At 37.8% G+C, this 24,963-nt stretch overlaps 4 protein-coding genes across 7 annotated transcripts in view; 2 read left to right on the top strand and 2 right to left on the bottom strand.

Annotated features, from left to right (window-relative positions):
• Positions 1-165: 165 nt before the first annotated feature.
• On the bottom strand, positions 166-8,038 carry fam151b (family with sequence similarity 151 member B). Of its 2 annotated transcripts, none has more exons than XM_074670593.1 (6): positions 7,928-8,038; positions 7,628-7,753; positions 6,525-6,684; positions 6,224-6,453; positions 1,873-2,008; positions 166-1,760 (listed from the first exon to the last, which is right to left on the bottom strand). In XM_074670593.1, exons 2-6 carry the CDS (start codon positions 7,746-7,748, stop codon positions 1,619-1,621), a joined length of 789 nt encoding a protein of 262 aa, XP_074526694.1. In that variant the 5' UTR covers positions 7,749-7,753; positions 7,928-8,038; the 3' UTR covers positions 166-1,618. The 2 variants fall into 2 exon arrangements, with proteins under 2 accessions (XP_074526694.1, XP_074526695.1); XM_074670594.1 differs by having other exon boundaries at positions 7,972-8,004.
• A 1,175-nt stretch (positions 8,039-9,213) lies between these two features.
• On the top strand, positions 9,214-12,705 carry LOC141790921 (double C2-like domain-containing protein alpha). 2 transcript variants are annotated; one of them, XM_074671083.1, is made up of 2 exons: positions 9,214-9,280; positions 12,007-12,703. In XM_074671083.1, the coding sequence occupies exon 2, from the start codon at positions 12,021-12,023 to the stop codon at positions 12,408-12,410; it is 390 nt and encodes a 129-aa protein (XP_074527184.1). In that variant the 5' UTR covers positions 9,214-9,280; positions 12,007-12,020; the 3' UTR covers positions 12,411-12,703. The 2 variants fall into 2 exon arrangements, with proteins under 2 accessions (XP_074527184.1, XP_074527185.1); XM_074671084.1 differs by lacking the exon at positions 9,214-9,280 and adding an exon at positions 11,767-11,785 and having other exon boundaries at positions 12,007-12,705.
• A 3,105-nt stretch (positions 12,706-15,810) lies between these two features.
• LOC141790129 (perforin-1-like) lies at positions 15,811-16,215 on the top strand. Its single transcript, XM_074669789.1, has one exon. The coding sequence runs from the start codon at positions 15,811-15,813 to the stop codon at positions 16,213-16,215; it is 405 nt and encodes a 134-aa protein (XP_074525890.1).
• A 1,276-nt stretch (positions 16,216-17,491) lies between these two features.
• Positions 17,492-24,963, bottom strand: part of tjp2b (tight junction protein 2b (zona occludens 2)) — a 100,093-nt gene continuing 92,621 nt past the window's right edge. Inside the window, exons 22-23 of one of the 2 annotated variants that reach the window (XM_074669571.1) lie at positions 23,273-23,358; positions 17,492-21,701 (exon numbers count right to left, since the gene is read on the bottom strand). In XM_074669571.1, coding sequence (XP_074525672.1) covers positions 21,554-21,701; positions 23,273-23,358 — 234 coding nt within the window. In that variant the 3' untranslated portion in view covers positions 17,492-21,553. Of the gene's footprint in view, positions 21,702-23,231; positions 23,359-24,963 lie in introns of both variants that reach the window. The other variant, XM_074669573.1, reaches the window with a different exon arrangement.

Raw genomic sequence — 24,963 nt, 5'->3', positions numbered from 1 at the left:
AGTGAGTGTGATGTGAATGATTTTAGTTGGATGAAGTTAGTGTTATCGGAGAATATGTTAAAATGAAAAGCTTTGTTATTTTATGATTGAACAAATTTCAGTCAGGAACACTCTCGTCATACATTGAACCATTTATTGCCAAATGGAAACAGTTAGAATTGGTGTTAAAGCTCTGCTTTTCAGAGTACTTCCTGGGTTAGCCGAGCAGTCTGCTCAAGCTTTCCAGGGAGTGCATAGCACTCTGGGTGGAGGAGGAATTATTAAGACAGCAGCAGCTGGGTGGCAAAGAGGTAGCAGGGATAAGAGAGAGTGAAGACGTGATTTAATTCTGCCACCTTGTCATCAAACAAACCCTGTGATTGGTTGAGAGGGGTTAGTGATTGAATATCAGCCTGTCAGCTGATCACAGCTGGGCGTATGACTTCTGTGTCCTGCATGAACCTTCGCTAACTTCAACAATATTTATTACCACATAAACAGACACAAAAATACAGCAAATTGGTACCTTTGAGTACCTATCTCGATTGCCAGGTACCGAGCGTGGGTACTGTATTGTTTCAAACATGAAAGGTTCCCATCTCTGTCTGTGAGTTTCCTACACTTCACTGTTTTAAGCAGGAGAGGAGGAGTTGCAGGTTTTAATTCCCAAATTTGAACCAGCAAACAACCACTGTTTTTTCCTGTTAAGGAATTAAAGTGAATAACTGCAATGTGCTTTACTATTTTTTCTGCTTTTTCGTAAAACAGTACTCTCAAAATTAATGGATAACAACAATATTTTATCATTGAAGTGAAGATATCACTTTAACAAAAGGGCTTCTAAAGACAGGTGGATAAACCATTACAGAAACATTATCTGATATTTTGGTAATCAATGATACTTGATCAATTTAGGGCAGCAGGGGCAAACACCTTATGGTGGGTGGTGGTCTAATACATTTGTTTAGCACTGTACCAATGAAAAATTTAGAGGAAGTCAGAGAGGACAATAAAAGAATTGTTTTTTCAGAAAAATTGGGAGTAATACCAGAGGCTAACTTTTGCTGCTCAGGCATCTTATAACTTAAAAGGCCAAATAACCTGGAACTGAGTCTCTTTCTCATAAGGTGTGGTCTGCAGATATTAGGCAGACAGTCCTAAGCCCTCACAGACTTTAACATTACCCTCCTCTTATCCCTCTTCAAACCTTATGTAAACAAGGCATGCTGCCATCATGCTTATAAGTTCTGTGACTGTTACTTTTTTTTAGATTATAAGACCTCAAAAAGGCTGTAATTTTTTCTGGCTTTACAAACTCAATCTCCCCTTGCTTTGGTCACAAAAGTTACACCCATGAGGAACACAAACAGCACAAAGCAAGTGTCAAAAGTAACATAAAGCAGTCTGGGACTTTTCTCATTTGCTTTTCTTTCTGAAACTGCACAGAATGAGCAGGAGTAGAATATTTCCATCCTGATCCCTGAAATTGATCCCGCAGCCCTCAGGATGATCCACACACCAGGTCAGGATCTCCTGCTGTGGTATATTAAAGCTTCCAGAGCATGGCAGATAAAGCACTCGCAAAAGAACTGACAAACCACATCCTGACACCATTCAGTGTGTATTTTCTGTTGATGTCTCACTCTTTCACAGTGAGCTGAGTCCTCTGAGACTCTGGCAGGTCAAAGTAGATCCTGCTGATGTCAAACTGTTTCCTAAAGAGTCTTAGGTCCTGAAGATCAAATTCATCCTCCACCCAAGTCCACACAGTGAGAGAGTACCTGAGACAAAGAAAAACACACAATAAATGGTCTGAAAGTATGTTACAGAGGACAGAGGAGATCCTCGTTTCAACGCTAGAAGTGATGCTGACCTCTTCATGTTGATACTCACCTGTCAGACTGCTGCAGGAGCCAGGTGAGCTGGGGCACAGACTGAGCCATCAGAGCTGCTCGTACCGGGAAGGTGACCGGATGTTGGAGAGTCCTACATATGTCCTCCATTGTGTGCATCATTTCCCAGGTGTAACCTGATCAAAATCAACATTGACACAAACACAACACAAAAACAACACAAAATGTGAACTTCTTAAAACATATTTCTATGTATCAATGTACTTCTTCTGTTTTCTTATGACACAGACACCCCATGATCTGTCTTTGTTTCCATCATTTTGTTTACCTTGAGTCCTGTCTTAAAAAATATTATCATGTCTTATAAGTAAAGTCAAAATAAAATGATAACTGATTCCCCCTCAAAGGTTGAAGAACATTTTAACGCCTGGTTTACTTTTGTATAAATGATGTATTAACTCTCAGAAAATGGCACAATCATGCAATATACCACTTTTTTTGTAGGAGGCCAAGGAGAGTCAGAATATGTTGACCAGCGGGGTGTCAGATGGAGTTTGAGTAGTTTTAAAACTATAAATACAAAAGAAAATTTTTCATTCATTTATTCAATCTTTATCAAATCTCGAAAAAATGTTGAGGGTGTTCCCTCATTTTCAGTGATATCGAGAGTACAGAGAACAACAATAGAAAAACACAGTTAAAACAGTTACATTCAAAAGCAGCATAATTCATTATCAGTGTTTGAAACTGACCAAAAGAAACAAGTTCTTGCAGTTTAAATGTTTGTTGAAAGATGTTCCAGGTGAAAGCAGCAGAAAAGCTGAAAGTAGTTCTTCCAAATAAAGTGTTTACCCGTGGAACTTCAAGCATCAGAAGGTCACTGGATCTTGTTGGATATGGGTTATAAGATTGCTTTAAAAGAGATGTTATGTATGATGGCATTTTACCAAGTAAGGCTTTGCAAACGAATAAGAGCCAGTGCATGTCACGTCTTGTATTCAGGGGTGCCCAGCCCACCTTTTCATATAAAGTGCAATGGTGGGTGGAGTAACCTTCACCAGTGATGAATCTGAGGGCTGAGTCATAAATGGAATCCAGCGGGTTAAGAGTAGAGGCAGAGGCATTTCTACAAACGACAACACCATAATCTAAAACAGCTAAAAAAAAAACTTCAACAACACACCTTCTACTTCACAATGAGAAGTTAGTTTTAGATTAGATTGTCCTGGTTTGCAGGTCAGGGAATCAGTATGAAATTTGAAGGTGAGTTTTTTAATCTAACCAAATACCAAGGTATTTATACTCAGTTACTCTGTCAATACTGTGTCCTGTGAGGGCGGTGATATGAAAACAACTGTTAGTGATGTCTGTAGCTCTGGAGAATAACGTGTATTTAGTTTTACTTGGATTGAGAACCAGTCTTAAGTCAAACAGAGCATGTTATAGTTGATCAAAATTTTGCTGAAGGGTTTAAATGGCTGATTGGGCAGTGTTGGCAAATCATTTTAGAATTGTATCATCAGCATAAAGGTGGGAGTTACAATCTATTATGGATGATGTGATGTTGTTTATATAGATAAGAGAGGACCAAGTATTGAACCTTGTGGTACCCCTTTTGAGAGAGGCACGCACAGAGCGACAATTACCAACAACCATGGAACCATTTACAGGACATAGAGTCAAAACCAGTTCCTCTCAGCCTTTCAATGAGCAAGGCATGGTCGACAGTATTGAAGGCTTTTGTTAAGTTCACAAATAAAGCAGCACAGACATTTTTCTTGTCAATCTGAGAAATGATATCATTCGTGACGGATGTTACAGCAGTGACTGTACCATGTTTTGTTCTAAAACCTGACTGATGTGGGCTTAATATACGCTTACTGGAGAGGAATGATTTGATTTGATTGTTGATAAATGATTCTAAGATTTTAGCTAGACAGGACAGTTTGGAGATGAGCTGGTAGTTGTTGAGATCAGAATTGTCTCCACCTTTGTGGAGTGGGGTCACATGTGCTGTCTTCCAGGCCTGGGGGAAAACACCAGTAGAAATAGAGTGATTAAACAAGTGTGCTTGTTTAATCACTTCAGAGTTTTAAGTCTACATAGCACAGCGCACATACTACTTAGTATGGTAATTCATCGCTACTGTATTCACTCCACATAAACAATGCGCACATGGCTAATTAATAGGGTAATTTATCCACGTGTAGCAACTTCAGATGATAAAACTTCCGTGTCAACTTGAAGAGAGAGTGAGAGAGAGCGAGAGAAAGGGAGCAAGAGAGAGAGAGGGGCAGGCGATGGGAATCACTGCGTGAGGTAGGTAATGTTAGCCGTCAACAACTTGTTAAATGTACTATTTTGATTTGATTTGACTCTAACTGTAACTCCTAGATGGATATCAGAAAGTTATTCACCTGCAGCAGGGACAAAGCAGCAAGGAATGAGAGAAGTAAGTGAAGCCCTAGCTAACTAGGCAACATAAGTCTGTCTTGAGTTAATGCTAAGTTAACTAACGTTATTCCTTGTATCAAGACAACCATATTAATTTGCAGTGCGAGCTGTTGGGGTAATTTCCAGTGAGTTTCATCAGCATGAAATATAATGTTGGTTATGGTCTGCTGGTTCTGCTCAGGACCTCTGCATCAATGATGATTTTGAGTACCCTTGTGTTAGTTGACGGATATAGCCTATGGATGGTGCAGTGGTTCATTTTTTCCTAAGATCAAGTCGTGAGCCAAATTTTTAAACCATTCAAGTTTATTTCACAGGAAAATAGCACAGTAAGCTTGTCTTGTTAATCGGTTTGTCTTTGACTAAAATAATCTTGTTTTGTCACCAGAAAAATTGATACAGCTAAAGCATCTGGTTTGGTTGCCAGAAAAAAATATTAAAATTTCTGTATTTGTCACCAGAAAGATGGCTAAAAATATCGAGTTTTGTTGCCTCAAGTAGATTTTTTAAATATATTTCCATGTCTGTCCAGACAAAGTGGAACAACATAGTGCTGGAAGAGGTGAGGGAAAGATAAAAGCTGATAAGCAAGGGCAGAGGTGAGTTGACTATCAGCGAATGATGTCCCAGACATGATTTTTTTTTTTTGTTAGTTTGTTTGCCTCTGAGTCATTTGATTTTGAACATTGATGGCAGAAATACAAAACCTCCCATATGACGAAAAAACAAAAAATAAATTTTAACAAAAAACCTGTCAGTTTCTTACAGAATGCTTTTTGGTCAGGTGACTTTTTTGTGACAAGGAAGGGTGGGATAACTTTGTAAACAGAGTAGCTTTCGCTATTCTTATAATCCCATGTGGAAACTGAATACCATAAAAAATGCATTTAGGAGACTTTGAGCTATGTACATATTTGTACAGCAATAAACAGTAATATTTTCATGTTGCTTCAGACTAAGTGGAGCAGAGTGCGGAGAGATGGTACTTGATGGGCCTCGGAGAGAGATGACACAGAGAGCAGACACTGAGAGGTGAGACCTGGTTGACAACGTAGTTAGCCAGTGTAAACTACCCCACTTGCAGATTTGATAAATGTTAGTTGTAAAGGTTGTCTGAAGACAGAGGACAGTTAATTATAACAGATAAGTGCTGAATATGTTTTTTTTCTTGCGCACTTTGCACGCTCTCGTGAATTCTTTGTGCCCCAGGTGTGCCCCAGTACAGTATCCGGTCTAGTGACGCCCCTGGTGCAACTTGCTCTGAAATTATAGGGGCACAGATCTTCAAGAAATATAGGTCAATTTTATTATGCCCTGTTGTTTTTCTTGCAGTCTATATTTTAATGTGCCTCTGATAGCAGATGAGGACTGCAAACTAAATGGGCAAGGGGAGTTTGAAGGGTTTGTTTTTTACCAAACAATATTAACATTTTACAAAAGTGTGTTGAAATAAATATTGTCCAACACATTTGACATCCTGGATAGGTTCTACTTCGACTTGGGAGATGACTGAGGGGGACGAGAATTTAAGCCTGTCAGTATGACAAGATTCTCAAGAATAGAATCAATATTAGAATAATAAAGAGCCTGGTGCTTTTTTTTATTTTTGGCCTTCCTGTAATGATACATGACTTTACACTTTAAAAATGGCTTTACAATACCCAATGACTAAAACATAGAAAAAGATACAGTAACTTTTTGACCACATAGGAGAGCCATAGGGCCATTAACAATAGTTAAAAAGCGGGGATTCATTACTCTTTTGGGACCAGCTGATCCAAATACAGCCAGTGATTAATTGATTGACTAAAACAAAGATGGCACCCTTATATTGGCACTTTAACTGAACAGAAACAATTACAATTTACTCAAATTATCAATAAATCATCACAGATAGGACTAAAGTCCCCAGTGTACGCTGCATTAGGTGTCCTCACCTGGGTTCTGCATCCCAGCTGTCCATCCTGTGGTCCAGCCCAGAGACAGCACGATGTGAGTGGGGAGAGTCCTCACAGCAGAGAGGAAAGACTGAGCATCCAGAGGTGTAGCCTGTCCCCCAGGACCAGAGAGGATGTCTGCGTTCAGCCACACAGGACGGCCTGACTCAGACATATCCTCCTGCAGCACCTCCTGCAGCAGTAGCACAGAGGGAGATACAGCGTCCAGGCTGAGAGGAGGTATAAGACAACACTAACTCCACACACAGGTCTACAGGGAGGGGTTGGAGCAGCATCTCACCTCTTAAAGTCCAGTTTTATCCCCTTATCATGCTCCTTCACTGCTTGAAGCCACTCCCTCAGAGTGATGTCACTGTCTGTTTTAGGAGGATGAGCCATGATTGGCTCTCTGGGGTCATGACCTCTGATGACGATGTCAGCCTCCAGCATGTGAGTTGGATCTGGTGAAAGATGATGTTAAATGGTTTTTAAATGTCAATTTTAACAGCAGTCTCAACGTGGCTGTGGAGCAGTTGGTTGGATAAACTCAGTGCTGAGGTACACAAGAAGAAGAAGAAGAAGAAGAAGGATCTCATTTTGAGTCTGCTGTTTTGAGGGACAGTTCATTCTCAGCTGCCTGGTTTGCTGCGCAACATATACTCATTAAAAAAATAGGTGCTGTAGCCCCAAACTTTGACTGATGTGAGACATAACATTATTGTTGGCTTAGCTGGGGCTCAGTGCTATGAAGCAAACCATAAATTCCTCTGGGAACAGACATCATTAATATTGAGGTTTTCTTTAGGTCTTTTGGTTGTAAATTTAAAAATGTGGTAACTGCATGGCAGATTTTTTTTAAATAATAATCAACCACAATTAAATGAATACTAAACTAAAATACTTTTGTAGATGTGAGTGTGCATAAAACAATTATTTCATAGGTTATTATGGTTTTTCTTCTGTATGTTTTATTTTGATTATGTCTTGAATCAATGAGTTTTGTTTGTGTGTGTAAATAGTAAAAAAAAAACAAGAATAAGATCATATAAATAAGATGATACACCAATGTTTTTCTTTTTTAATCTTGTGTGGATTCTTCTAAATCTCATATAAAGTTGAATAAATAAACAAACAAATAAATAGCTAAAAATGAATAAATTATAACAATAATAATAATAATAGTAATAATAATAATGCAATGTCCCTACATTTGTGGTGTGAAACATAAGTTATTCAACATTATTGCTGTAAATAGAAATCTCATCTGGAAATAAAGTTGTTGTTGTTTTTCAATTAAAAAAAAATTAATGGTTAAGGTTTCAACACTTGCAGAGATCTCTCCACGGAGCTGCCGTCCTTAAAGTCTGGTCCTAATGTGGTCTAAGGTATTCAATGAGTTTGCACCTGTCAGAGCCTCAGTCAGCCTGCTCCTGCTGTTCACAGCGTGACCCCACCGGATCTCGGCTCCGTCTTTCTCCTCAGTCCTCATTCGACTGATGAAGTAGTCCAGAGTCCGGTCAGTCATCTTCTCTGTGGATGAAAAACCTTTTAACCCCTGTGATTATTTCTTCAAGAGGCACAGTAAACACGGATCACGATAAGCAGACTGAGCAGATTATTACTGTGTCCCGCCATGATGCAACGAAAACATCAAAGAATGTGGTTATCAGGTAAACCAACTGTTAAACCCTTCAGATATTTTACCCTGTAAATTCCAAACGATATACAGTGCAGAAAACCCAAATTACGCAAGTAAAGTTCTGCCTGAAAATAACCGTTCACTGTTCACTCCGCTTCAGCATGACTCTTCTTCTGCCTCTCGGGCAGACCGGAGTCTGTTTGAGCACGCTGCTGACCCCTCCTGGTCAGCGGTCGAAGAGGCACAGACAGGTTTTATATACTATAGTTTTACAGTCTATGGTACAGACCTACATCAAGGCAAGTCCAGCTTCATCGCTTAAAGCAAGAGTAGGACTCAATTTTCCATTGATACAAGTGTAAAAAAACACACTGCATATAAAAAATGAAGATTTGCTGTGTACGTCACACCGTATTTCATCGGTTTTAAGTGTCTTTTTTTTTCTTTTTTTGTCAGGATGTTTGCAAAAATGACACCATAACAAATTCTCAAAAAGGCACATTTGTGCCAACTGGGCTAAAAAAATTCAAGACAGATTTTTTTTAATTTTTTTTTTTTTTTTTAAATCATCAAGTTGTAAAAACAAACAAACAAACAAAAAACAAACAAACAAACAAACAAACAAACAAAAACAGCAAGAAAGTGACTGAATAAAGGATCCCATCAACAACATTTGTATGGAACAAGTGAATTTCCGTGTAAGACAAGCAACCACAAAGTGTGAATTATAATGGAAGAACTGGAAAAACCAACGTGAGCCTGTAAAATCATGTCATTTATTAAATATTTTAATTTATTTATTCATTTGTCTTTTTTCCCCATTTACTCTATTACATATGTCAAAACACTTTGGCTTAGTCATGATAACCTTTAGTCTAAGGTTTCATTGATAATTTTTTTCTATATTTCTTATTTAAATAAATAAATAAATAATAAAGGCAGGTTTGAATATAATTTTTTTCTCTGTGGCGTGGTGCGTGTGAATAATAATCTTCAGTTTGTTAAACAAAATAACAAAAATAGTGAATAAAAATAAAACCCAGGAACTTAAATCAAACAGACTGCTGAGCTGTTCCTCTGCTAATTATATTATTTTTTTCAAAAAAAAGTGTCACACAATGTGTTAAAATGGAACAATAAAATTGTTAAGTGTACTTTGTCAAATTTTTTGACCAACAAAAGTGTCAGGGAAAGAATGTCATCAAGTTTTTATTAACTCCCAGGTTGGAGACTCCAGCAGGGACCATATATCTAAAACCTGGACTAAACAAACCAAAACAACCTTGGTCAGAGGTGTTATGTAACCCTGAGAATAGTGCAGGTTTCCTTTTTTTTAATCTTTCCGATACGAGCTCTGAGAGCCTTTAAATACATGGAACAACAAACTGAGAGGTGAGAAGCTGTAAAGAAGATATCAGGTAAGGCTTCGACTTATTTTCAGCCTTTTTTTGTTTTATAACTTCACAGTCTGATCCACATGTGCAGCCCACAAAGTTCCTGTTTACAGTCCTAAAAGCTGATGTTCTATTTGTAATACAAACATATGCAGCATGTTCTCTACCAGCTTGAAAAAGACTTTTTGGCGATAGCAAAAATTAATATAAAATTTGACACTCATGTAATTGTGTAAGTTCTATACCTGGAGTGATAAATTTGCAGATTATTCACTTAAGAATTCTCGACATGGCTTACATTACAAAACTATATGAGCTGTCAGATGTGTTTTCAACACCATGCATCACTCTGTGCTCTTTATACAGGCAGGCATGGTTTTTACATGCAACAATAAAAAAGACAACAATGCATAAAATATTAAAATATCAAAACAAAAATCTGACCATCAGTGTGATAACAAAAAAAAGGACTCAAAATAAAGTCAATAAAAGTTTGGCATAGAAACAAGCCAATAAAACCAAAATGGAGACAATTTTAAACCTGTTAGATGAAAGCTGTTTGTGTTGACCTCAAACCTATCAAGGTTCTATATTTCCTTAACCTGTTGATAAGGTGTTCTGTAGCTGATAACAGGTTTGTGATCAACTAACTGTAACTCAAACTGCATCACTGGAACACAGCTGTGTAACATTCAGAGGCCCCATCAACATTTTTTTATTTTCAAAGAGACAATATCAAAATGCCCTTATTTATTCCCTGATATCTGTACAAGTTGCAGGTGAGAAAATGTATAATAGTTATTTAATATGTAATCAAAAGCATATTGTGCAATAAGTGTAATTTATTAGAACCCTCATGCAACGACATATATTTGTGAAGTGATGATAATAAAAAACTTGAGTTCTGTAGCTCTTTCACTATCATGAGTGTGGAAGTAGTTTTTCTGAGTAGTCAGGCTCTGTTTTTCTGTTTCAGCTTTTTGCCTTTTGTAGAGTCAGCGCTGAACCTTTGGTGTTCTATTTTTTGTATTGATGGCGCTGCAAATTAGACCTCAGACCTCCCAGTCCACTTTAACTGCTTTCCATTTGTCTTCATATTTGCACTTCTGTTTCTGTTTTTTGCGTCTCTTACTTCATTTCATGTCAATTATCCGAGTTGGTTTGCACTTGTCTTCTTGAGCACTAGCAAACACAGCATGAGACCAGGGCACAATTGTCTTTGGTCTGTTGTCAGTAAATGAGCAATGAGACGTGTATGAGGGACATAATAAGTTAAAGGGATTCGGTGTGCATCAGTTCAGCTGATAATGTTTCCCTTTATTATTATTATTATTATTATTATTATTATTATTATTATTATTATTATTATTATCATTATTATTATTATTATTATCATTATTATTATTATTATTATTATTATTATTACTTTTAATTAATTAATCAAAAAATTGTATCTTTTTTTTTTCGAGTAGAACTTGAAAGAGGGTTACTTATTTGCAATATTTTTGTGATGGATTGTTATTTTCAAGTTCCCTTAAGAAAAAAAGAAAAAAAAAAAAAAAAGGAAAAACATGTCTGCCTTTTTGGTTAAGACAAATGATTTATATTATCTTTTTTAAATGAAATTTTGTTCCACACAAGAACAATTTCATATTTGAATTTATTTTTACACTCTGACAGATTTTGAACATTTTGTTTATCAAATAATAATAACAGTAATAATCTGACACAGAACAGCAACAAAGAATGTCATCATCCATTTTCCAGTGCCCATATATACACAAAAATCAGACACATACCAAATGAATGCTGGCATTACAAACAGTAGTACAATTTTTTTTTTTTTTTTTTTTTTACAAAAATGACAGAAATGGCATTGAATCACATTTTTCTTATACGGGTCATTTTTGACCCACTAATGGATGAGTGTAGGGTTCAATCACTCATGCACCAGAGGGTTGAACTGTAGAGTCACTATTTACAGCTGTTTTTTTATACATTGGGTAAAACCTTAAGTTCTGATTCTTTCTTTATTTTTGAGGGAGAAAAATCCTTCTAAAATTTTTTTATACCTCTCTCTGAGATGGATGACACTTTCTGCATTTCTACTTCTGATTTCACTGATTATCTGACAGTTTATCTCTGGTCCAAAGCTGCTGAGTGACAACATTAAATTGCTCTCGCCCTCCTGGAAAGATTTGCTATGCAATGATGAGTTGTCTTGTTTTTGGCTCTCTTGGTTACATAGAGAGACATCATTACCTCCTAAAACCACACAGCACCTTCAAACTGTCCTTCTGCTCTGCAGCTTAACCTTCACTGCTTACACCTGCACAGACTCACAGTGAAGAAATCAAACACTGAAGATCACAGGTGTGTGAGAAGTCTGGGACATTTTGTGAAATACGTAGAAGCATGAAACAGTTCAAACAAACAATCCCAGATGTTCTGGAGCTACACTTTCTCACTCGCCTCCAGTGAAGAGGAGGAGGAGGAGGATGATGCAACAAACGTCTGACTGAACAGGCTGTGAGCGGCAAGAGAGCATTCACCTTATCTGAAACCAGAGGAGGTGTTGTTTTTCATGAGGCCACAGCTGCTTTAACACAGCCTTTCAACAGAATTGTCCAATCTGAACCTCTTGGTTTGATCTCTTTAAAGAAATCACCGTCCTGTTTGTTGATGTTAAGCAGAGCTACAGCCCCAGCTACTGGAGGAAAGCTTCACTCTTTGTTCTGTTCTCTCCACAGCTCGTGGTGCAGTGATGGCCTCCTCTCTGTCCTTCCTCCTGCTGCTCGTGTGCGGTCTGAATGTGGCCCAGTCTCAGATCAGGATCTTTGGCCTGAGAGCCAGCGATCTGCCCTCCGACCTGCTGGGGACCACAGACGGTTACGTCAAAGTGTACTGCTCTTCCACTTCCCTGGGGAAGACGGTCGTTCGTCACGACACCATCAACCCGTGGTGGGAGGAGGAGTTCTCCTACTTTAAGGCCCAGGAGAACGACGAGCTGAGGCTGGAGGTTCACGACAGTGACCTGTTCTTTGATGACCTGGTGGGAGTCTGCAAGCGTCAGATCAAGCCAGGAACCCACATGCACACCTGCTACCTGGAGAAAGGAGGAACCCTTCATTACTCCTACTCCCTCACTCAGTAAACCAGTCATTCAGCTTTCATAGCTGATATAATCAGAATGTGTCAGAGGAAAACATCCCACTTGTAAGATAACTATGAGGATGAAATCACTCCTCAGAGATCAGGTCATGTCTCCTCAGAATGATGATTACTGGTACTGAAAGGCAGGGACATGATAATTTATCAGATTTGTCACATCAGTGATTACCTCTCTCTGTTTTCAAACTGTCAACAAGAAATAAAACTAAACTGCAACAACCTCGTACTGTGTTCAGCATGTTATTTAGAGAATGTATCACAGAGAGGATCAAATCAATCCTCTCTTCTAGAGAACATGTTTAAACATAACAAAGCTCTTAAGCAGCAGCCTGTTCAACAAAGATGAAATACTTCTATCTAAGAATTAAAATAAGAGATGAATTATATGATGGAAATAAAGATGTAATTCCACAAAAATAAAGTTGTGTGAGAAAAGAAACCTGTACATATATGTTAAAGGAGTCATAAATTTACAAAATTTAAGACATGGCGTGACAAGATCCTGATCTCTTGCTCTTCTTCAGAACTAGCTCAGGGTCTTTAGACAATTTAGAGTCCTGATTTTCATGACATTATGTGCTCCCAGATTAAATTTTCTGTTATTAATTAAACTTTAACATAAGCAAATCTTTCCAAAACACACCATTATCTTCACTTTAGTGGAGCCAGATAACTCATTCCCTTAAAAATAAAATTAAAAAAACTTATTCAATGCTGTATTCTCATAATTAGACTTCTCTGGAATTTTTTCTCCCACAACATGACCTCAATTCTTCTTCTTGAAAAAAAAAAAAAACACCTTCCAATGACAAATATCAGAGTGAAATGAAAAAAAAAATGACCTGAATTAAACTCAGAGCGAACAGAAAATAAGCAGTGGTATGATTTGAACCCTGTAAAGCCTGACCCAATAAAAAAATACACAGAAAGTTCTAATTATTTTGGAACTGAATTGTTGATTGCTGTTTTGATAAAATCACAGACATATATTTGGATACCATTTTATTCAGGGGATATAGCTACAAAAATCAGATATGTTTATAAAACCACATTTGACGCATTGGGCAGTTTTGGCACCCTCTTTAGCAATGCTTTTTTTTTTTTTTTTTTTAAAGAAAATATTCATTCTTTTAATGGAAAAAATACTTGTTCAAAGTTTTTTTTATTTCTATTTTTTATTTTATTTTATTTTAATTTTTAAAACTTGCTTTTGTTTGATTGTGTTCTAAGACTGTCCAGCACTTTGGTCAACCTTGGTTGTTTTTAAATGTGCTATATAAATAAAAGTGATTGATTGATTGATTGATTGATTGATTGATTGATTGATTGATTGATTGATTGATTGATTGATTGATTGATTGAAAAAAATAAAAATAATATGAGTTGTCATTCAATTGTTATTCTTACCCCAGCTTCTGAGAATGAGTCATGATTTTCATGAAAAAGGAGTGTGTTGATGATTTCATGGGAGCTGCCATTTTGCAGAGAGCCAAAATATAACTTCAGCTATACTTTAAATTAAGGTCTTTATTTTGCAGGTGCTGCTGTCGCTGCAATCTGATAAAAGAGACTGTTTAAGTCAACAGAACACTTTTAATTTGCAGAACTGAAAAGCTTTCAGATGAAAACACTGAGCTACGTTGACTCTAATGTTTGTGTTTTTGTTTTGCGTGGTTCAGCGAAGTTCTTGAAGAGTTTCAGTCCTCCCAAAGGATACAGGATGTGGTGTCAAAGAGGTCAAACTCAGTGTTTGTGGTGTTGTGTAACGCTGAGAGAAGCAGCTTGTGTTGGGGGCGGTGAGAAAAAAAACTGATATGAGGCCTGCTGACGCTCAAACTGTGCTGAGACACACGGCATCAACGCTACAGGTAAGAACACACCTGTCACTGCACATTTACACACAGCAGTTTAATCTCACCCACTCAAACTTATGATTTTGACTATCAGACGTCAAAAACAACAGCAAGATTCTTACTTTCATGTGTTCTGTTAGCACACTGTGATGAGATATAGCAAATAACATGTAGTTATGTTTTTTTTTTATTTGAGGCATGACAAGATTTGTTTTTCTAAATCAGATTAAGAGACATCAGATTCAGCCTCACAAAGGATTCAAGTTTAACTCGTTTCTGAAGTTTCCTCTTGAGTGATTAGGGCCCACTGTGAACTCCTTACTGTCTGACTAACTTAACAATTATTAAAGTAATTTTTTTAATGTGTTTTTGTTTTTTCTTACGGATGTTGAATTCAGTGGAGATTGTAGCTTTGAGTATGTACACACAATACACATATGTAAGTTAAATGTATATATATATAAATATATATATATATATATATATATATATATATATATATATATATATATATATATATAAACACACATCTTTGTATCTCATCATTACCTATTGATTCATATTTTACACAAACCAAAATCAGATCTACTATGTCACAATATATTGGTCAGGGGGATAAACTTTTCATTTTACAGTGTTTAATTGTAATTTTACTGTATTTGTCTGGAAATTGGTGCCAGTGCTTTTAGAAAAATTTGTTGTTTGTTTTTTTGTTTTGTTTTTACATATGTTTTATGCTAAGTCCTGCATTTTTACAGTTATTTCATGATGTTCCATGTTTTTAACAGTTTTAGACTGTAATGTTATAGTATTTGTCTGGAAACTTAACCTTTTTTTTTTTTTTTTTTTTTTTTTTTTTTTTTTAAACAGTGATTTGCAACCATGAGTGAGGAGGGTATAGGGTTCAGCTGGCATAATACTTAAAAAGAAAACATTAAGGAAGTGATGTTACAGATAATTCCTGTAATTTTACAGTTTTGTTTAATGTTTTTAAAAAAACAGAAAAAAAATCTTTAAAAATTAAGGGTTTATTTTTTTGACTGTGTAAAATGAATGAAAATGTCTGTAAATCTTCCAGCATTTTGTTGTTTGTTACATTTTTTTTATTACATTTTTTTAACAGTGTACTTGTTGTCATTACATACTAATACTGTATAACTATAATTTATCCAATATATACACTTGTCTACACTCCTATATGCCTGAAAATTTATATCCAAAATCTAGATGGTGATTAAAACACCAAGTATACAAATGCTCAAATTTACAACTACATTAAGTCTACACACTCTCACAGACACACACACACACACATATATATATATATATATATATATAAATATATAAATATATACATGTAAGTCCTTTTTTTGCATTTGTACCCACACACAAACAAGAGCTTATAGAGAAAGAGAGACTGCTGGATGCTTATATAGATTGAGACTTAGTATAGATCTTATATCCTATATAAACTGCACAAATCCAAGTCTTCATCTTTGCCGTTCCTCGTCTCCAGCCTCCTGTGCAGCCATGGCCTCCCATGTCCCGCTCCTCCTGCTGCTCCTCTGTGGTCTGACCGCCACTCACGCTCAGCTCAGGCTGTTCAACCTGCGGGCCAGCGATCTGCCCTCAAACCTCCTGGGAACCACAGATGGCTTTGTGGAGGTGTTCTGTGGCTCTGCCTCGCTGGGTAAAACATCGACCCGTAACAACAACGTCAACCCGTGGTGGGAGGAGGAGTTCACCCACTTCAAGGCCCAGCAGAACGACGTGCTGAGGATGGAGGTTTTTGACGGTGACTTCCTGTTTGACGACCTGTTGGGAGTCTGCCAGAGACAGATCAAGGTGGGAACTCATCACCACGACTGCTTCCTGAAGAAGGGGGGAACCCTTCATTACTCCTACACGCTGCAAGGTCAGGATCAAGATCAATAGATCAGTGACCTCTGACCTTTACAGGTAGCCTCTACTGACCCTGACATGAGTCCACTAATGAGGTTCTTTAAATCTTTGTATCTTTGTTGACGAGCAAAGAAAAATCCCTCAGAGAGACCCAAACAGCTCTACTCAATAAACAAGATGAACATTCATTCGGTCTCTGTTGTTTTTAATTATTCAATATCTCTGGAGAAATAAAAAAAAACCAAGGCCAACAGAGATCTGTGTGAACAGGTCTGTCCTCATTTATCTCTCCTTCTCAGAGCTTTGACACACCACCATCACCAACAGAAAGAGAGTTACCCTCAAATATCATCCCAACAGAACAGGAATGACATGAGTTGAAGCATGTGGAGCTTAATATTTCTGAGCAGTGGATTATATTTAAGCAGAGGGTTATAAAAGAAAACACCCCTGAAGACAAAAAACTCATTCAACAAAAATATCTGCTCACTTATGACAGGGGTGTCAAACTAATTTATTTTCACTGAGACCGCATCAGCATAATGTTTGCCCTCAAAGGGACAGATTATAAAATGAAGCTAAATGTAAATAAATGAAATGTAAAATAAATAAAACTACTGCTCCAAAAATTGGATCCTCTGAAAAAGGCTTTGCAGTGAGAGCAATTTCTTCAGCTAGCTGTCACTGGCACGTTGCTTTTGGTCGTAGCTTTTTAAACACATCCTGCTGCCTCCTGATTGCAGTAAGCATTTTTAATCTTGCTCTAATTGTTGTTTTTCTTGAAGGCTCTCCTTGGCAGACTTAGCTCTGTGTTTGGTGTCAAAATACTGACATAGATTGTACTCTTTGACACCCACCATGGCCTCATAACACAAAAGACATATCAGTTTTTCTCCTTGAAGCACAAACAAATATTTGTCTTCCCTTCTTTCTTGAAACAGCCTTCATCTGCTTTTGTCTTCCTAGACGTTTGGGGATCATTGTTTTATTTCTCAATTCCACTGCTCTGGAGAATGGCACTGATGTGAAAAAAACTGTGATATAGTGGCATAACTGGTAGGCATTATGGGAAATGTAGTTTATGGTCAACGGGCCTTGGTTTGACACAGGTGACTTATGAGAAAAGGGTTCAGTGCATCAGAGGGTTAAGGTGCGCCGTTTTTACAATCTTCCCAATAGTTTTATGCCTCATTGTTTAACCTTCATTTGGGGACTTAGATCGACAGAGCTCACTAGGGTCTAACTCAATCCTCTAGGCCCCAATCCTCAGGTTATCACAGAAATGAAGAGAAACCATTTAAATGTGGTTAAGACTTTTGTTTTATTTGGTGTTTTAAGGTGAAAACATGGAAAACTCAGCAGAAACAGTTCAGTCATTGCTCTCATTCTCATGTGAAATTCAACCCTCCACCATGACACAGTACAGGAGTGGAACGACCGACCCCCTCGGAGGACGTCAGTCAGCACTTTGTTGCTCATGTGTGGAAGTTAAGAGTGAACTGAGAGATACAATCAAGCATATTTGAAACATGTGAGACACAACTCAATCACACACTGATATGGAGACCTGGACAGAGCGCACAGCGCCTCACTGAGCTGGGACTGCTGCGTCTGTCTGTGTGGTGGAACCAGGCTCATCCATCACAGGCTCCTCTGGGTGTATAAATCAGTTTAATCCCCTCTGTGGATGGTTTAACACAAAATGATTCAGCCGGCTCATTAGGGATTTTACTCTTGCTGGTCCTGGTGTCTGGTTGGTTTGAGGAAAGAAATGTCTGCACGATAAGGGGCGTTGTGTTTTCTCTCCGTAGTTTATTTATTTATTCAAGAAAATTCAGATCTGATTCAGTCAGAGATTATCTATATTATGTCTATCTTGCTAAAGGAGGTCTGAAAGCTTAGTGTGATAACTGGTTAGGGAACATCACATGATCGAATGACATGAAGGCCTTCAGGTGCATCCTGCTTAACAGATCTTTGTCTCAACACGGGTCTCAGATTCAGCTCTTATTGCCAATAAACTCAACAATAAGACTAAAAACATCAATGTCTGTTTCTCAGTGCTTCCTGGTGTTTAAAAGGACTTGAAATCATTTACAAATATATAATCTTAATTTTAAACTAAACATCTGGTGTGTCTATAAACAGCTGCACACTCACAGTAGCTGTTAGTCCATCGATCAGAGGTTACTTTAGGAGTTTTATGATACATATTTGGTGCTCTGTCGTTTTTAAATATATTTTATACATCTTGGACCACAATGGAGCACTATGGCACAGGGAGAATAGATAAGGCTTTGGATAAGAGTGAGCAGACAGTTTCAAGCTTGGCGTCCAAAAGCCCAACAACCATCTGCACAACATTACATTGTGCTGTTTCACATCAAATAAATATAGATTATATTATGATAAAAACTCTGACACAGGCATTTATCTTCTTCTGATGCATTCATTGTAACTTAACCCCCAAAAAACTGAATATGCAGACCTGATCTGAACTCTGTAGTGTTGTTTTTTTACTGTGAAACAGTATCAGTCCTCCACCTGCTAGCTGTCCCCAAAGAGCAGGTCAGTCTTTCTGATGACCTCCAGCAGACCTGTCCACTGTGCTGAAACATTCCAATCCTGCTGAAGAGGTCTGTGTGGCTTGAATAAGGGAACATGTGTACGCACGTAGAGGCTTAAGGTACACTTTAGGGTCCTGGTTCTGGCATTAGAAAGATGGTCCTCCTCAGTTTTCTTTTCCTCCATTCAAGAAAACACAAACACTGCTCTCACTGTAGCCATAGTGTTTAAAGTTGCCCTTGTTGAATGTGCTAACTGCTCAAACATCTGTCGCCTCAGTCGATAGCTCATGAGCGTCAGTGAATATTTGGTCAAATAAAGGGTCATGAAACTAAAGCCACCCATTCTTTGGACACACAGAAGCTCAGTCAGTAAATTGTTGGTTTGTCTCTGCTCATTTGGATTTGATGGCAATAATGGTGTGGTTAGCGGCAGTGATTGTCACCATGGCTACGGGAACAGAAGAAGACGTCGCCGGCAGGCTGCTAAAACAAAACAGTAAGGTTAAAAACCAACTCTACTCAACAAACTCAGTGCCCTTTGACGTGCCATAGCTTGGTGACACTGTGGTAACTCTGAGCAAAGCCATTAGTGATGCTCTATTTTCTTCTAATAGAAATACCTTTTAAACTTAAGATGTGCAACATCCACAAGGCAAGTTCAGGTTACTGTCTTAATACAAGTTAACAAAGCCAAAGATAAGACTTAGAATATGAGCAAAGAGTACAAATATTTGTCAGCGGGTAAAGAAAATGTATTATTTAAGGTGACTGAAAAAACAAAAAAAAAAAAAAAAACCCTCAAATTTTAACTTTTCTAACATCACTGGCAGTTTTTTAACTCAGCACAAACAATGCAGGCATTTATTTCTGGGTTGTTTATCTGGACTTATATAATGCTTATATTAAGTCTAATGAGGCTTTTTCTCCTACTAGAAATAAGGACTTAAGAACAGTTTAGTTTATTTGTTTGAAGCTAACACTGGCTTAATCCAGGGAGGCAGCTTTTCAAGATGAGACTCTTCTCAACAACAAATCTGTGAGTGAGAAAGTGACAAATAGTGATCAGTATCATAAAAATATGCTTTGAACTTGTTAAAATGACATCTTTGATGTTTGCTTAAATGTGTACTTTGCTTTTCTGTTGTTGTCACAGTATTTCATGTAACATTTCTGCCATTTTAACCAGTTAAAGAATCAGTCCCATTAAACTGTCAAATGGTGCAACCATAAAAGCATGACAGGTATTTTATAACCCTCCTTCCTATAAGTTACACAAGTGTACTGATGAAATAACTTATTTGTGATGAAATATTATCTCACTGTTTATCAAAATATTTCATTTTCAAACTTAATATGCTTTTTGTATTTCGAAGACATCAATGTTTTTTCTCTTTTTTGGGTTGGTTGGTTAAATATCATTTAAATCTAATTTTCACAGTGTAGTAGACTGATAAAATCATATTCACAATAAACATTTTTGCACAATATCAGATTTTTTTATGAGAAACATTGGTCTTTAACCCAAGTGTCCCAGTTCTGAGCTCGATCAGAGTGTGTAGATGCTGACAGCTCCTCTACAATCACGCAGAAAACAGGATTTAAAACTGAGGAGAAGCACTACTTTTTGTGATTGTGGTTAGACATCCCTGTGCAACATGCTATGTAAACAGGATCCTGAGACGGTGGCAGGGGCAAATGTGAAAGTAGTAAAACTGAAAGAGTTAAAATTCTCCTTCACTAACTGGGCTACTTCTTTTAAAATGATTAAACTATTGCAACAAACTAGTTGTTGTATTGCTGGAGTGGTCGGGCATTTCAGCCTCCCAAACTGATTACTTTAAACATTTTTATATTTAAATCACTCTCTGGTGAGAAATCAGACATGGCTTTCTGACACATGGCAGACAGGACAGGCTGCAGGGTGGGCTGTACTTGAGTGTGTGTGTGTGTGTGTGTGTGTGTGTGTGTGTTTTCTGCAGACAGTACAGTGTGAGGGGACAGCATTAAGGTTTCGGTGTCACTGGTTCCCTGGTTTCCCTTTTAGCTTGACAGCAGCAGAGGTTTTAGTATGGCTGGGCGGCTGAGGGGCGGAGGAAAGACAACCCAAACCTCATGGGAATAACAAAAGGAAAAGGCACTTCAAAAAATCGTAACAAATTCCAGAGTTACAAGATAGAATATATATGTATATATATGTATATATATATAGATATATACTGCATTGTCATATATATATGTAGGAATGCAAAGACAGAGTATAAACACTTGACTTTAGATATATAATATATATGTTTATATATATATGCTGTATAATAGAATATATACGTAACTTTTGTTGATCATATTAGGAGCTTAAAAAGAAGTGGAGATGTGATAAAGCGCTTTGTGGGTTTTGGGGTTTGTTGAGGTTTTCGTGAGGACAGGACTCGTGGCAAAAGGTTTCAGTTGCTGTGCACAAACTGAAAAGTTGCATAGGCAAGAAAACAAGTGGTTCCATAGTCACTCAGTTTGGACCATTACAAGTGGTACGTAAGAAAGAATCACTCATATTCAACACAAGAGTAAGGTGTAGACAGCGTGTTCCTATCCAAACGGATAGTACAGTTTGCTTTGACTTCTTTGAAGCAAAAAAAAATTAAAGATTCTTTTCTCGTCATAATAAAGAAGCAAGAGTCATTTCAGAGTCAGCAGCTACCTGTGCGGACGTGATGGAATGGTTAGTGTGTGAACAGACTTCATGTGCAGTGCGTGTGTACATGTTTGTCCAGGAGGCTGAGGGCAGGCACAGCTGCTGCGCACAGACCCTACAGTTCGGTGTCCTGGTACTGGTAGGAGTTGGCATTGAAGTATCCTGTGTCCTCCTCTCGCTCCTTTTCACTCAGGTAGAAGGGACCTCCTTCTTTTGGAGGAGGAGGAGGTGGAGGAGTCTGAGGGTCAGAGTGAGAGCTGGAGCTGCAAGGAGACAAAATGTTACAGCCACACTTAGTCTCATTTATCCTGTGCATTACTGAATATGCAGAGGGAGGACAGAAAAAAGCAGCAGCAGTAGAAGAAGAAGACGACTTTTTAACCAGTTAGCTTGCTAGGATTCGCTGCAGTGTGTGACAACTACTGCATCATGAATCATGTCGTAAAAAAAGATACAAGATCAAAGCAAAATACTCTACCTGCAACTAAACAAGTTTCATCACCAGTTCGGGAGTATTTAGGATTTGGTCAAATACGACTGACCACAAAATTAACTTATTCACCGTTATCATCTGCAGGTATCATCAAGGGAGTTAACTAAAGTAAGCTGCTAGCCTTGGGAGAGGAAATGTATCATGACGCAGTTTTATTTTTAAAGCCGAGATGTTTAAAAGTAATCATGATGGATCTGACAATATATTTTTTGTTGTGTTGTTTAAAGATGCTATGAGGAGGATCTGTTATAAGTGCACTCCCTTGCCACCTTGTGGCCCGGAGTCTCTGCACACTTCAGTAAATTATTTTTAGTGAGGCATGTATTTGTTTTGGAATTAAATAGAGGTCAGATCAAAACAAATTTCTTTGTTCAAGACAATTTTTTACTGGATACAACGCGCCAAGGTAAGGTATTTCTCAAGAGTTATGTAGTGCTACGGTTTGAGACGAGGCATCAAGCAAACGTTGCAGCAGCTGGCTATATGTTAGCGACATCAGCAGCCTGGTGCTCTGACATATTTGTAGACTGATGTGAAAACAAGTAAACATTGTCAGTTTGTATGTAGTTTAGTAGCTGTCTATATTTAGCACAGGTAACAGCCTTGTGCTCTAAGACATGTCTGTAATGTGTAAAGATATTGAATCCCGGTTAGCTGTGTCCTGAGCTAAAGGCTAATTAGCCTTTAGCTCAGGCATAGATCTCTGTGTTTATCTCTTTTCACTACTACACTTTGTCAGCCAGCGTGGTGTTGTCATGGAGACCTAGATGTGCTGTAAATCAATCTGGTCCTGCTTTACCTGAACTGCAAGCTAAGAAGTAGCAATTTAAAATAAGCTGTAACCAGCTACTGATTATCTCATTGTAAAGTGTGGATTACGATCAGGCATATATCTAAAGAGGAGACTTTTTCAAGATCACCTTAAAACTCCTCACGGTCCCTTTAGAGTCAGCAAGATTGCCAGTCTCAGCTCAGCTAACTGGGTAAAAAAGCCCTAGTTTTCTAAGTTTTCCATGAATACCATAAATATTGGAATAAGAACAATAATAAATAAAAAAAGAGTTCTGCTAATCATTTTTTTCTCTGTTTCATTGCTGACAATTTCTACAATGTAGTGTTGTTTAGCAACATATTTACAGCAGTAGTTTCAGAGCTATCCAGAAGGAGAACCTTCAGAATGTAAACCTTAAATTCCATCCTGTGTCAGTGACCTGCTGGCTGTTAATCCTCTCTACAGCTCAACCAGTGACATGCTGTGAACGACACAGACAGACACACAAACACTTTGTCGAACACTCACAGCGGAGCTCGGAAACAGTCGTATGGCAGTAGTGAGCCTACCCGATAGGCTGAGGACGACTGTGATCCAGCTTGGCCGTCTTCACCGGGATGGCGTAGATGTCTGGATGCTTCTGAGCGATCTCCAACTGGAAACAGAGAGCAGGTCACTAGTCTGTGCTGGGTCCAAATAAACATGCAAGTATATGTCAGAAAACTCTGTTAATGCAGAAACTCTTCCCTCATGATGACTGAGTTTCTGAAATGGAGCAGGAGACAAACTGCTGCAAACAACAACTGAGTGGAGGCAACGTTTGGACCATGGGATTTTACTTCTGCTGCACTATGTCATAATTTGCAGAAGGACTTAAATGGACCTATATTCACTCACATTCATCCGCAGCTTTACTTTGATGCACTTGCAGAATGAAAATAAAGTGAAATTAATCTTGTAAATCAAACCATTCATCCATTATCTGTCATACATCGCCCTATCAGGGGATGAAGCCATCCTTGGGTGGGAGGCAGGGTGTGCTCTCGATGGAGAGCACAGGGAGGAACTAACAGGACAAAATTTGTAAAACCACAAAACAGAAACTTTAAGGGCACACTTTAGTTTCCATGCTGAGGAATGAAGACAAAATGTTTTCTTATCTATATCTATGACAACAAATAACCATTACTTTTCCTTCTTAAGGATTGAAGTCTTTATGCCTTCTGACTTAATGTTTTAAAACAGAATAAGTAAAACATTGTGCTTATCTTTCGTGATGTTTAACATTTTTTTCTTTTCCTCTTCATAAACCTTAGAGGACAGTTTTCTCTTCTACTATTTGGTCTCTCTTTTTTATGTCTCAGAAACTGAAAATGATTCTCTTATGACACTTTTTGCAACACCTTGTAACACCTTAAATTCTGTGGTGTGAGGATATCAAAAACAGGATGTGATGGAGTAGTTTTCATTTAGACTCAAACAAAATTGAGATTTGTCAAAGTTTGTCCCAGCACATAAAACAACAAATCATGCACTCTGCTGCCCCCTGCTGGATAACATTAAACCTGTTGCAAGGACAGGAAAGTTAAACTTTGAGGAGTGCACAATAACCTTTAACATTCCAAAAGAATTTTTAAAACTGGACATACTTTTTCCTTAAAGGTCACAGAAAAGTCTTTAACACCCCAGACTGAACAAAGTTCAGCTGTCAGACCTTTGACGAGACCCAAGAAGAAGGAGCACATATTAGTCTCCTTCACTGGCTCCTAGTTTGTCCTAGAACCAATTTTTAGATCCAATTGTTTACTTAAAGACTCTCCACGGCCTCTTAGGGTGCATCGCATCAGACCCTTTGGTCACATATGAGAAAGCCTGAGATCTTCAGGGAGATCCTGAGGGGCAGACAAAAGCTCTGGAGCTTTTTCAGTAAAAGCTCTGAAACAAAACTGCAACTGAAGTCAGCGCTTGGAAATGACTTTTAAATCTTTTCCTAAAAGTTGCATTCATCAGAGAGCTCTTCTTGACTGCTCCTGGGTTTACTGACCCTCCTGAATCCTAACTTTTATTTACTGATCTTATAGAGTCATCCTATTTATATGAACCACTTTTTAGAGTGGCTTTGGACATGTGATCCCTAAATGAAGCCTGTTTTACTTATAAATATCTACAAGAATATTATTTAAAGTGGGATATGTTTCCTGTTTAATTCAGTTCACTAATTCGTAAAATCCAGTGACACCGATTGGTCAAACTGGTCTGT

The sequence above is a fragment of the Halichoeres trimaculatus genome, unplaced genomic scaffold (genome assembly GCF_033239565.1).
Source record: "Halichoeres trimaculatus isolate MK-OKI-2021-1 unplaced genomic scaffold, fHalTri1.1 fHalTri1_scaffold_5, whole genome shotgun sequence".
Classification (NCBI taxonomy): Eukaryota; Metazoa; Chordata; class Actinopteri; order Labriformes; family Labridae; genus Halichoeres; species Halichoeres trimaculatus.
Note: the sequence above shows the minus strand (reverse complement) of the source record. Positions and strands in the feature narration are given on the sequence as shown.

Excerpts from the sequence above, each read along its gene's own strand:
- fam151b (XM_074670593.1), bottom strand. The coding sequence starts at position 7,748 with ATGACTGACCGGACTCTGGACTACTTCATCAGTCGAATGAGGACTGAG. Across the intron at positions 6,454-6,524 it reads ATAAAACTGGACTTTAAGAG|CCTGGACGCTGTATCTCCCT; the intron begins GTGAGATGCTGC and ends ACCTCCTCTCAG. Across the intron at positions 1,761-1,872 it reads CTCCTGCAGCAGTCTGACAG|GTACTCTCTCACTGTGTGGA; the intron begins GTGAGTATCAAC and ends TCTTTGTCTCAG.
- LOC141790921 (XM_074671084.1), top strand. The coding sequence starts at position 12,021 with ATGGCCTCCTCTCTGTCCTTCCTCCTGCTGCTCGTGTGCGGTCTGAAT.
- LOC141790129 (XM_074669789.1), top strand. The coding sequence starts at position 15,811 with ATGGCCTCCCATGTCCCGCTCCTCCTGCTGCTCCTCTGTGGTCTGACC.